The sequence below is a fragment of the Pseudorca crassidens genome, chromosome 10 (genome assembly GCF_039906515.1).
Source record: "Pseudorca crassidens isolate mPseCra1 chromosome 10, mPseCra1.hap1, whole genome shotgun sequence".
Taxonomy (NCBI): Eukaryota; Metazoa; Chordata; class Mammalia; order Artiodactyla; family Delphinidae; genus Pseudorca; species Pseudorca crassidens.
In genome coordinates this window covers 3,829,236-3,842,027 of record NC_090305.1, presented here as the reverse complement: position 1 = coordinate 3,842,027, position 12,792 = coordinate 3,829,236, and the positions used below count along the sequence as shown (strand labels likewise).

The 12,792-nt window shown below is 49.8% G+C and overlaps 1 protein-coding gene across 5 annotated transcripts in view; it reads right to left on the bottom strand.

Annotated features, from left to right (window-relative positions):
• FARS2 (phenylalanyl-tRNA synthetase 2, mitochondrial) overlaps window positions 1-12,792 on the bottom strand; it is a 474,195-nt gene that overhangs the window by 140,436 nt on the left and 320,967 nt on the right. The window contains exon 8 of one of the 5 annotated variants that reach the window (XM_067751904.1): window positions 11,947-12,027. The exons of the other annotated variants lie outside the window; for them this stretch is intronic. Coding sequence (XP_067608005.1) covers window positions 11,973-12,027 — 55 coding nt within the window. The 3' untranslated portion in view covers window positions 11,947-11,972. The remainder of the gene's footprint in view (window positions 1-11,946; window positions 12,028-12,792) is intronic. 5 annotated transcript variants of the gene reach the window in all.

Genomic DNA, 12,792 nt, shown 5'->3' with positions numbered 1-12,792 from the left:
AATGAATGAAGTGAACCTGCCACTTCAAGAGGTGACAGTATTTTTTTGCCAAAGATAAATTTCAAGCTTTCAAGTGAAAATCTGAATTTTGGAAAACTCGTATCTGCCAACTCTTCCCAATACTTGAGACATGTCTGAGGAGACTGGTGGTGATGGTAGTGGAAGTGATTTTTTTGATCTTGGGTAATGAAAGGTGTCGACATTGGAAAGGGCTGCACAACTCAGTGAACCAGTATTTTCTAACTGCCTCCTGCACGTGTCACTAAACCACGCGCAGGTAAAACAGCCATTCAAATGGCAAGACAGACTAATGGATTTTGATGTAACTAATAAAAAGTTCACTGATGGGGTTCCAGATCCCTCAGCGCAACTAACTTGTAAGAAACCACTGCTTGTTGAGTTTTAGTGTAATATCAAAGACTCCCCAGAATCTTTTCAAAAGGCTATTAAGACACGTCTCCCTTTTTCTACAACGTATCTGTGGCAAAGCTGAATTCTTCATGTACTTCAACCAAAAGAACTTAGAGCACGAGATTGAACACAGAAGCTGATATAAGAGGCCGGCTCTCTCTATTAGGCCAGACATTAAAGAGATTTGAAAAAATGTAAACCAATGCCATTCTTTTCATTAAAACTTTTAGTTATTTTTCATAAACACGTGTTATTTCTGTGCATGTGCAATGGTTTCATGATTATGTCTAAATGAATTAATAAAATACTTTAAAATATCACATTTAAAATTTTCACATGGTCGACACCAGTAGATGTAACCCCATGTAAACAAGAGCTCCCTGGGGTCCTCAATGATTTTTAAGAACATAAAAGGGCTCTCGAGACTAAAAAGTTCGAGAATCTCTGTTCTAGTGGCTAGTGCGTGCTAGGTACTTGATAAGCGTTGTTGAATGAACATACTAAAGACACATTCTCTTCAACGTTTGTCTACCTCCCGTCTCTCTTTGAAGACATCTCCGTGGAGGTTTAACAACAGCTCACGGCTTTAGAGTCACGCCAATGAGAGGAAGACCCCGTATCGAGAACACGTGAACCCCTGAAGTCAGAAGTCTCCCTCAGAATCAGCATAAAGTCTCCGACATTATTATTTTTTCCATCCTTTCCTTTTTCTTTCATGCCCACATCGAGATACAGATGTTAAAACTAGTTGTAAATGTGCTTCGTGCTGCCTTAATCGTAATTACTGGCACTGCAGTGGAGTTTCTTTGTGTTTGCTGTGGTGCATGAGGAACGCAGGGGTCTAGCTATGCTGCCTGCTGAGTGGGAGCCTGACTACCATTTGAACACCACGTTTTCATAGGAAAGCATGTGACATGTTTTAACAGTGACTCCCAAGCTTCTGGGAGACAAGTGACACTGTGACTGTGACAACTTTGTGGACAACAGTGAGTCCACGGAGTGTCTCCCTCACGGGCAAGGAGGCCACGCTCGGAAGCTGCCTCATGTCAAAGTCAACACACGGTGCTTTACAGGGTTATTTGTGAATGGACTGCAATACATAGAAGCAACTACAACTTTTTAGATGCTGCTGCAGATCCTGAACTTGGAGCTGTCTTCCCCTAGAAGAGGGACTCTCTCTTTCCTGTGTCCCACCAATGATGAACCTGGGACAGCCCCAGCTCTTGGCTGGCCAAACATCCCAGAAATTCTCCTAAAGCCACATAACGCTCTGCTTTGTGTTGAAGCCTGGAGAACGTCCGCACCCAAGGGCACTGACTGGACTCTCACAGCTGCCTGGCCTGCATTTTCCAAAAAGGGTCTTCTGCTTTCAAAGGCCCGTGTTAGCATCTAAGTGCTTCCCTCAGCCACAGGGAGCCTATGTCTTCAGACAAGTATCACTGAATCCGCAGGGAAGGGGTGGAGACTGGGAGAGGAATCTCAGGTCCTGACTGTGATGTAAACGTCCCCTGCAGGGGATGCAAGAGGCGAGACTCCCAGTGGATTGGAGATGTTCCCCCATCTTCCATGGGAAGACTGAGGAGACCCATACTGGTTTAGAAGAAGCAAAGATTCGATGTTAACGGGAAGATTCTAGATAAAACTTCCCCATCCTTGCAACACCTCTAACCTGAATCTAATAAACCAGAATTTAATGAAGACATTTTATTTTCAAATCCCCAAAAGCAGCCACATGGCTTTGGGCTGAGCCGGATTTCACAGGTCGAGCAGGAATAGGTTCAACTTCCATCAGCTACTCGGTTAGGAGAGGAGAAGTGGGCCACCGAGAGAGGCAGAGAAACACCACATATTTTTGGGTTCAACGAGATGAAAAAGGTTTTGGTTAAAAAGAAAAGAAATGTAGCTTGTGTTCTGAGTGGTCACCCTCGACGGTAATATCCTAAATGTCTCCTCTCGTCGGTCTATCAATTTCAGCCTGTTTCACCGATTTACTGTTAACTCTGGTATCATCTGAAAACAGGTAAGTCGCTACACGCCTATCAGCAAAGACATGGCCAACACCGGGATGACAGGACATCTGCAGAAGAGGGTGTACAGTGATGAGCACAAGGTAGTCACCCACTCATGCTCTCAGCATCTACTCAGTAGGCTCCTACCATGGGCCAGGCTTGGCGAGGGTGGGTCTGTTCACCGAGGGCCCAGAGTTGAGCAAGACAAACCTAGTTCCTGCCCTCAGGAGGTTCTCAGGCCAGCACAGAGAGCTGAGTAAATGATCACACAATTAATAGTTTAAAAAGCCCCCTTAATTACTGATCCATCCTCGTCTTCCTGCCTTTGCAATTAAGGGAAATAGGGATGGTGGAACAAGTTCTGATGCATTCTTAGGAGACAGCTGACTAGAGTGATCGGGAAGGTGATAAGTAACGGATGAAGACAAAGCTCATCAACGGCTGCTAAAACCATTAGGACGGGGCGGGGGGGGGGGGGGGTTATCCCAGGTGTATTAAGCTGATGACACCTGAATCTACTGCTTAATCTTAATGGCACAAAAGGAGAGGCATATGGAAGTACAGAACAGCATCTGTGAAGCAGTCTTGCCTCCTCTGTAAAAAGTCAAACTTAAGTCTGACTAAGCCTGTAGATTCAACTCGCAGTTAGAGGAAACACGGAGCACAGAAGAACATGGTAAATGACACCACAGGGATGCGATCGGCTGCATCTCAGGATGTGGGAAACTGCACGGCACAAACAACCCAATTGCTTCAACAACAAAAAGGACCCAAAAAGAGGGAGAGGGGAAACACAGATTAAAAGGCACCGAAGAGACACCAACCAAATACAGCTGTGGGCCTTGTTGGGCCCTGGATTCAACCAACCACTGGGAAAACAAAGTATGAAACAAACAAGAAAATTTGAACAGTGACTTCATATTTGATAATTTTTTTCAGGCAGCGATAAAAATACAGTGGTTATGCTTTTTTGGAAAGTGTTTTTTCTTTTTTCCAGTTATAGGTACTTACATGAGTATTTATGGATGAAATGGGATTAGCTCCAAAACAATAAATGGGGAAATAAGCACATGAAAAGATGCTCAACATTATTATTATTATTCAATAAAAAGAAATGAAGTACTAATACATGCTGCAATGTGGATGAATCTTGAAAGCATTATGCTAAGTAAGAGAAGTCAGTCATAAAGGACACCATGTATGACACAATTCCATACATATGAAGTGTACAGAATAGGCAAATCTATAGAAATAAGAAGCAGATCACTGTTTGCCTAGTGCTGGGGAGGCGGTGGAGGAAAGATAATATTGGAGGGTTATGGCTAAGAGTTCCTGGGTTTGTTTTTGGGGTAGTAAAAGTATTCTAAAATTAATTGTGGTGACAGATTCACAACTCTGTGAATATGCTAAAAGCCACTGAACTGTACGCTTAATAAAAAAGAGTCAGAGTTGGGCAGGGAGTGGGCGAGGATACAGGTGAAATATAACAGACCGTGCGTTATAAACTTTTTAAATGTGCAGGTTCTCTCCCAGAGGGTCAAACCCCGCCTCTGCCAATTACAAGCTGTATGAGCTTGGCAAGATATTTAACTTCTTTGAACTTCAGTTTCCTTAAATGTGAAATGGGGGTAATATAGGTTTATATGGAAAAAATGAGGGTGATACATTTAAAGCGTGTGGTACAGCGTCTGGAATATATAAAATGCTCAATAAACAGTGACCATTATTATTCTCAACTCTTTTTTTTTCCTTTTTCATATCATCCCTTTCAGGAGCATCTGTTTCCTCAGCATCTCCCTCAGAAACCACCGTAATGATGGACACCTAGTAGATGCTCATAGAAGTCTTCCCGACTTTTCCAGATGCTTCCTTGGTTTCATCCTTATTTTTACGGTTCTCCTTAGGAGACTGTCCTTCCAAGGGTTCTGTTTTCTGTGACTAAAGGAGTTGGTTTTCTATTTGGTCTCAGGCTAGGACTGAGGATTTAGGAAGAGCAGCAAAGACGTAAGGAAACCAACTGTAGCCATATCCATCAACTCCATGCCGGAAGGCTGACTGCCCCGCCCAATGGCCACAAACACTGCGATAGCAAAGGGTAGAGGCCCACAGACCATCCTTCCAACCCCTTTCTCAGGCGGTGCCTTTGGTATCACCTCTGGCTCAGCCCAGAGGCGGCTGCATCTCGCTGCTCCCGTCAACTCTGGACTCTTAACCGCCACAGTCATCTGCCCTGGTTCCTGCTCTCACATCACAACTGCATCCTAAACTAGCAAAGTGCTTTTTCAATCACGAAGGCTCTCTATGAACTGAAAACAGTAAAACTAGGATCAATATTTTATAAAGGCACTCTGCAAGCACCGCTCAGACAGACAGACACACGCTCAATGGGATTTCTATGCTCACACATGCTCCCCACACAGAACGGCAGCATATTCTCCCATCCGAGTTCGCTCCAAAAGAGATTCAAAAATTTTTGTGTTGTTGTACTGTGCATATCAACTGCACAAGGCAATCAGCCAGGGAGAGGTTTAAACATATGGACTCAATTGCAGGGCTTTGAAAAACGCTGTAGAACAAGACGGGGATGGGCTCTTCCACTCTGCTCTCTGGGACCGCCACCCGGCAGGGCAGGAGCTGGGCCCAAATGATTTACCCTGGGGACACGGGGCCGAAGGGCTGCCCGCAGCTCTGCAATGGTCTGTCCAGACGTGCAAAGGTGCCCGCGAAAGCTGTCTTAAGAGCAACGCTATTCAGGTTTGCGTGGAAGGCCTTCCCCACAGACGCACACAGTCAGAAATGTCTGTGGCTGTGTGCACCAGACACGTTCTGGTGATTGACTTTATGCTCCTAAACGTCAATTTTCCCAGACCAATCCATTTGCAAGGTGAGCGGGTGTGACCTACAGAAGAATGAACCAAGAAACCATTTTATTTGACTGTTGTGGTGTCTAGAATTGACACATTTTACACATTTGCTAAAATGAATAATGTTTTTCCAATGTACTTGCACCATCTCTTCGTCGTCCTCTGGTTTAGAACTTGAAACAGAACTGTGTCTTTGCTACTTCGTTCAGATACACTGATGGTGATGTTTGTAACCGAACGGCTGCCTGCTCTGGGAGCACAGTGTGCCCTCGCCTACCCTGCAGATACCCTGCCTCCTTCCTCATCCAAACGTGTCCGTTCCCAGGCAAAGGGAAGAGAAAAAGAGTAAACAAAATCACAACTCAGCAGTTCTACCCTAATCCAACTTGCCACGGCCACTAAAGGTTTGCGGTCGCTCACAGGAGGTCAGGATAAGGTAGGCAGCTGGCTGATGCTGTCACGTAGCTCTTTCTCTTCCTTCCAGAAAGCTCACTGGGATGGAGGTATCACGATGCTGCCCTGAGAGCTCTGTAGGCAGACCTGCACGCTCCATTTCAGGGCAGGCCCAAGACTAGGTCCAGGCGTACGTACCTGTGGAGTGGGCACGCTTTACCACAGCTTTCTCAGCACATCCCTGCAGCGGGTCCCTGTGCCCGGGCAGCTGTGTAGCACGTGGCAGGCGGGCAGAGCTCTCCCCACCCAGCCAGGGTTACAGCCAGGACAGGATGACGGCAGCGGCAACCCTGCCCCCACCATATTGCGGCTGTTCTCTGAGGACTTCCTTCCTTCCTGGCACTGCAGCATACTTTACGCTCACTCTATGCATTTCCTACCCCCGGCCTAGAACCAGCCATTCCTGCAGGCAGCCCTGCAGCCGTGCTGTGAAGCTCCGTTCGTTGGTACCAGGGCAGCCTCTGGTCTAGGGCTGGTCTTCCCCATCACTGAGGTGTCACCCTTCTGAGTGCTGTGTCCGAGGTTTCCTACTGTGGCTGGTGGGAACATGAACTTTCCCTGCCCTCCTGCCCCAGGCACTGCTCTGCCTGTTCCCTTCTGGTGGTTCTCTCTTCAGCTGCGGGTGGTTTCCTCACATGGATGTGCTGCTGGGCACCCAACTGAAGACCGGGGGGAACTGCTCTGAGATCTCCGGAGCACCTCTCTGGGCAGCTCTGCCCTCCTTGCTACCTGGCCTGGTGGATTCCAGCCGCTGTGGCCTCCCAGACACCTGACTCTGTGTCCTCGGCTTAGAGACTCCTGGGCTTGGCTCAGGTCCCCCTCCTGGCGCTGAGCCGGGGACCCTCTCTGGGCAGTAAGCTGGGCAAACGGAGGGCTTGTCTTGACCGTCTCCATCACAGGGATTGCCGTGCTGTGCTACCTGACGTCCAGTGTCTGAAAATCACAGCTTCATCTATTTTGTCTGGAGTTTTAGTTGTCTAAGGCAGGAAGGTAAACTCAGTTCCTGTTACTCTGTCTTGGCCTAAGCAGAAGTTCTGAGGTTCACCACACAGAGGGTCCCACTTAGCCTGGGATGGACTTTCCTGGGACACTAGTCTTGTCAAGGTCAGTAATCTGCAGTGAGTCACCTCCCAGATGAGCAAGTACACAGCTGTGACCACACTGCACCGCACGGCCAAAATAACAGAGTGGGCATATCTGTCACGGTCGCACAGAAGATTGCTGGAGATGTAAAGTACAAATAGGATTAAACCGGGAGGCCCTGGAAGTCAAAATGCCTTCCTGCGTGTTCGACAGGACGCCCAGGAAGCTGCGGGGGACGCCGCCTTGCCAGGTGCACCTGCCCTTCCCAGGAGACAGCGCCCTGGATGGCCAGTGGTGGCCAAGGGTTTACACGAAAACAGCCCACAGGAGAATGACTGGTTTCCCGGGATGGTCCCTGCTGCGCGCCAAGGTGGGAAGAGGACTCACCAACAGTGTGAAAGCCCACTCGGCTAACGAGGGCGCAGGGGGGATGGTGTGGCTGGAAACGCCCCCTGGGGCTCTCCGTCTCCAGGTATCACGTGGAGTGACACACGCACACACGCTCTTATGGAACATAAACAAGGAACTGTAATTTTCTTCTCAATTCCATTGTCTTAGGTCTTCACAGCCTTCTTCCCAAGACAGTGATGCAGGCTTTAATGATTTGCAAGCACATTTTAAAACCCCAGGAACCTTACACCAAAGGAAAGAACACTTTTCAGTTGGAAGTGCTTTAATCACTGTAAATCAGAAGTGCTGCGGAGGGAATTTTCTCCAGGCAGCTCATCCTGCATGTCGGTGACCCCCGAGTGGCAGCTCTCCCTGTAGATGGCAACACAGAACCACACGGACACGCGAAGCCGGCGGATGCTACTGCTTTCACGGTCCTCCTTCAAGCAGGGGGTCGAGGCGGCTGCAACCAGGGCAGAAGAACAGCCGAGGAGCGGCCGCCTTCCCTGCTCTGCTCAGAGCCCAGCACCAGGCCATGGACGCGCCCTGAGCGTGGGGTCCACTCCCAGCATCCCCAGCCTCACCCCCGCCCGCACCTTCTGTCCCCCCAGAGCAAATGGGCACGGAGAGAAAGGGAAGTGTTCACCCTCATAAAAGAGTAGCAGGCTCCTAATGAATGAAGTCACCATAAGGGATCCTGAAATTCCCGGCTTCAGACGTGGAGTTTCTTTTAAGACTCGTTTACAGTCACGCATGGCCAGTTAGGAAGGGTCTCAAGAAGGCTAGCTCACGGGCCAGGCCCCTGGCCTCAGAGTTAGTTGACATGCTTGTCTTAAAAACAGGGGGCTTGGGCTTCCCTAGTGGCGCAGTGGTTGAGAGTCCGCCTGCCGATGCAGGGGACGCGGGTTCGTGCCCCGGTCCGGGAAGATCCCACGTGCCGCGGAGCGGCTGGGCCCGTGAGCCATGGCCGCTGAGCCTGTGCGTCTGGAGCCTGTGCTCCGCAACGGGAGAGGCCACAGCAGTGAGAGGCCCGCGTACCGCAAAAAAAGAACAAAAAAACCCAGGGGGCTTGTGAGGAACAGAGGCGGGGGAGGGGCTGCCAGCAGCAGCCACCTGTCTGGGAGTTTCGCGTTCAGTGGGCACGCGACGGAGCTCTGCTGAATGACACAGAAGCACTTGCAGTGACTTCCCCCCTGCCCCCCACCCCTTTCACCTCATTCCCTTTAGGACAACTGCCTGGGGTCGGAGCTGTGAATTCCCACACCTGGGAGGCCACAGCACAGGCCGCAGCTAACTGACGGTGCAGGACCTACTGGTAAATGACCACAGCTGGCCACTGACACGGCCCCCTTGATCTCACATCCTGACCGAGAGTGAACTGAGGTGCACGCACAAAATCAATCCATCACAGACGTAGGCTCAAACCATAAGGAACTCCCATATATCCTGGGCAAATCTAAGGGATGGAAGTTTCTAACAAAAATACGATGCTATTTGCTACAATATTTGCTCATGACTTAGGGGACCACGTACAACGCCCTTCAGCTCGGGCGTACTGCCACCACACCAGACTGCTCGCCGCGCAGCAAACACGCCAGAAGCTTCCAGGCCTGTGAGTTTTCATTCTAGCACAGCATCCTCCCCACCTGCTCTACCTGGTGGATCCCTGTCACTCTTTAAGGTCTGATTTGAACGTCGCCCTCCCCGTGAGGCAGCCCTCACGCCCTGGCGGTAAGGAGCACGTGGCCAGGGCCCCTTCCCCACGCCCCCCGGGCCTACCGTTCCCCGCAGTCAGGCAGGCACCCCTGCACTCCACCGCCTGCCAAGGGCCTGCCTTCGGCTTTGGGCCGTGAGGCGGCGAGGCAGGGGCTGGCTTCGCTCCTCCTGGGACCCCCGGGCCTCACAAAGCGCCTGGCAGGGCGGGGGGCTCCGTGAGAGGAAGGGGAAGAGGTTGTGCTCCACGGACAGCAGGGCCGCCAAGCAGACGGCCGTGCTCTCCCTCTCGTTCTCTTCCTGCCACGGGAGGCGGCCGTGTGCTCCACGGACGGTCAGGCAAGGCCGAATGAGCAGGGTCTGGTGCTGGGCAAAGCCCCGGACTGGACCAAGAGGCCTGCTGAGCCTTTCTGTCCTGCAGAGACTTCCGGGCGAGCGAGCAATCTGTGGCGGGGCTGGAAGGAAGGGTCTCAACTGCCCCTCACTCGGCTGGAAGCGTCTAGGCCTCCTCTACGGTCACGGGCCGCAGGCCGGGCTGGACCGGCAGCGGGGCTTTCCGACGCTTGGCCTGTTTCAAAGCTCACTTCTGAACCCTCATCATCGTCAGATGCTGACGCTGTTTTCAAAACCATGGACTATTGGAACAATGGCTGCTCCCCCATCTGCTCACGAGAAATGGCTTTTACGAGTGAGGCTGTGTGGCCACCCCCCAGCAGCCCTGCTGCTGACCCTGGACCCGGGTCCACGGGACCCCGCGTGGCACAACTGTTTCTTTCGGCAAACACGGTGACAAGGGGTGACATCATCCTAGTAGAGGAAAGTGGGCCAAGGCCACACACGGGATAAAGTGAGTGAGAAGGAGCAAGCACTCAGGGGCCTCCGTTAGGACAAAACCAAACATGTGGGCTCATCACGGCACCGGGGAGGAAGCCGAGCGGTGTCTGCTCGGTCGGGGGTGCTGCCACTTCCCGGCTGCCCCCAAGTCTCAGAAGCTTGTCTGACTGCCGCTCTGCTCGCCTCCGCCAACATCTGGCACATCTCGAGGCTGAAGAACTAGTAACAGAATCAACAGAAGAGGCGTAACGGGAGGAGGAACAGACAGGAGGTCGGGAGCATCTGGTCGACCCTCCTCTAGGGCCGGCCAGTGAGCGGCCTGGCGCTCGGGGGGTGCGGCCCCTCCCTTGTGGTCAGGGAGCGGGGCTCTCAGCAGCGACCCCAACATACGCCTTCCAGCCTACAGCCTGCCCCGGGGTAAGCATTACCTAAACAATGGAAACTGCTTCACGGTGTGGGCTTGAGGGGATAAACGCCACAGGAAGCTACCCAGGACCTCAGCCACCTACCCCATGGTGTGGAGGGGGACCGCGGGAGTGTCCAGTGACACCCAGGCTGGGAGGCCTCCCACTCCAGCACTTAGCAGGGGGACTTTGCCAGTAGCTCGCTCTGCTTTTTCCTCTGAGCACACTGCTAAGTTGAAACATACGGATTTCCTAATTTTTAACATTTTAGACTTCGAAAAATGGCAGTCTCAGGTTTTTGTAATATTTGCTATTCACTTCATGGTTTATTTGGCCAGACTGTAACTTGTGCGGCACTTTGCCACTGTGAGGGGTACTGCTATGACTCTGGCCGCCTCTCCGCCTTTAATGACAAAATTTTATCACTTCTGTACTGGAAGTACTACTGTTTTTGCTTTTGCTCTGGAAAAACTCAGCTTATGGGGGTCGCTGTGCTTCAAGAATGACATTAATAATAATAGCTGTAGTAATAAAAGCACCTAAGTGTGTACATGAGCATTCCACATATACTAACTCATTTCTTCTTCACCACAACTCTGAGGTAAGTGCTGTTATTACCTCCGTGTAAGAGCAGGAAACTACTTAACAGGATTCCGTAAAACAGACAACGACCAAAACTAGAGCTGCACGGCTCCCCAGTGCAAGTCAGTCCAAAAGTTTAGATATTCATGATCAAGCTTCCTAGTTGTATGTTTCTTTTTTGGCTGCTTTGGAGAAATCATCACACTTGCAGATCGACACTCCACAGTCACATTAGAAACCTTTCATTATTACCATCTGCATGCTGATTTGAGTTCTAGAATTTAGATACGACTTTCCCTTTTTCTGGACTTCAACGAGTCATCCTGAACCACTGATCCAACCATTAATGAAAAAGACAACTTAGCACATGTAAATACTAACATGCAAATGAGACAAAAATACATCTGCAGATAATTACACCCTTTTAACTGATTGTTAGCTGAGAAGTAACCAAGATGGTCCCTGTAGCGTACGTTATATATTTAATACCCTTTATTACCATGACTTATTAAGAAAAAAATCTGACCAGTGCTAAAAGTTTTTTTAAACTCTGATCATCCCCACAACCCCAGGAAGGAGAATCTGGCATTGTGTTTCTAAAGCCCACCAAGGGGAGGTGACACAGACCTGCCCGGAGAGGCAGTGAGTGGAGGGCCAGGGGGCGCCGGATGAGAGGCGGGTTACGGGGCCCACATGGGGAAGCACTAATGGTTTGGAGTATCCCGGGAGCAGGGGAGGCCAGCAGCCTGTGCCCGTGTAGCATCTCCTAGGGGTGGCGGGACCTTTCTAGGAGAGATCAGGGATGCAGGGCAGACTGAAGATCCAGAGCGGAAGCTTCTAGAGCCCTGATGAAAGACCATCGTGCCCAGCTTTGTACAGAAGGAGAGGACCTGTTGGCCTTTAAGGGGCCCCCAGGCGTGGACACAGAGAGTATCACAGTTCTGGCCAGTGTGGTGAGGTGGAGAGTGTTGCTTCCCACATTCTCAAGGTTTTCTCCCAACCTGGTATGTGTCCGTGGGGGTGGGGGGGGGAGTGGGGGGAGAGCGTATGAGACGGATTACATCCAATTTAGACAAGTAAAGGAAGATGCCATTTCTCACACCCCAAGCTGTGTGATAAAATGTATACCGGCTATAACCCTAACTATTACGAAGAATGCAGTGGGATAACTGCAAAAATCTCTGATCTGATCTTGTATCTTACTTTCCTCTGAGATTGTCAATGGCCAGCTAGTGGGAAGCAGCCGCATAGCACAGGGAGATCAGCTCAGTGCTTTGTGACCGCCTGGAGGGGTGGGATAGGGAGGGTGGGAGGGAGGGAGACGTAAGAGGGAAGAGATATGGGAACATATGTATATGTATAACTGATTCACTTTGTTATAAAGCAGAAACTAACACACCATTGTAAAGCAATTATACTCAATAAAGATGTAAAAAAAACCAAAAAACAACAACAAAAAAATTGTCAATGGCCAGTAGACCCACAAGTTTCCCCACTAGGGACCACCAGGGGTCCATGACCCTTATTTTACAAAACAATGTATCGATCCTAAGTAACATGAAAGAAGGGACCTCTCCGCACCAGGCAGGTAGTAATAAGCATACAACCAAAACGTTGACCTGATGTTGTTTGATCACAGAAAAGTTTGTGCCCTCAGAATCATTACACAGTTTGAAGAGCTCCTATCCCAGGGGTTACCACAGGGTCATCATTCTTTGGAACCATAACACATAATCCACAAGACCTGACAGTTATATTTGTTTTTAACGATTGTCTGGATTTTATTAAATGAGAATTTAAGGGAAAATAATTTGTTCTGGTGTAATTTACTCTTTCTTTCCTTCCTTCCTCCCACCCCTCATTATTTTAGCCTCCAGTGTTTGGGGCACAGCAGTGCACTGGAGGGAAGGGAAAGCCAAAACAAATTCACCAAATCTTTATTAACTAAAATCCAAGTAACCAGAACCTCAGACAAGCTTTATCTTACTGTCTTATTTCACTTGTAGAAGATGGCATGCTGAGCATTTATTTTTAAACAAATAAAACAAA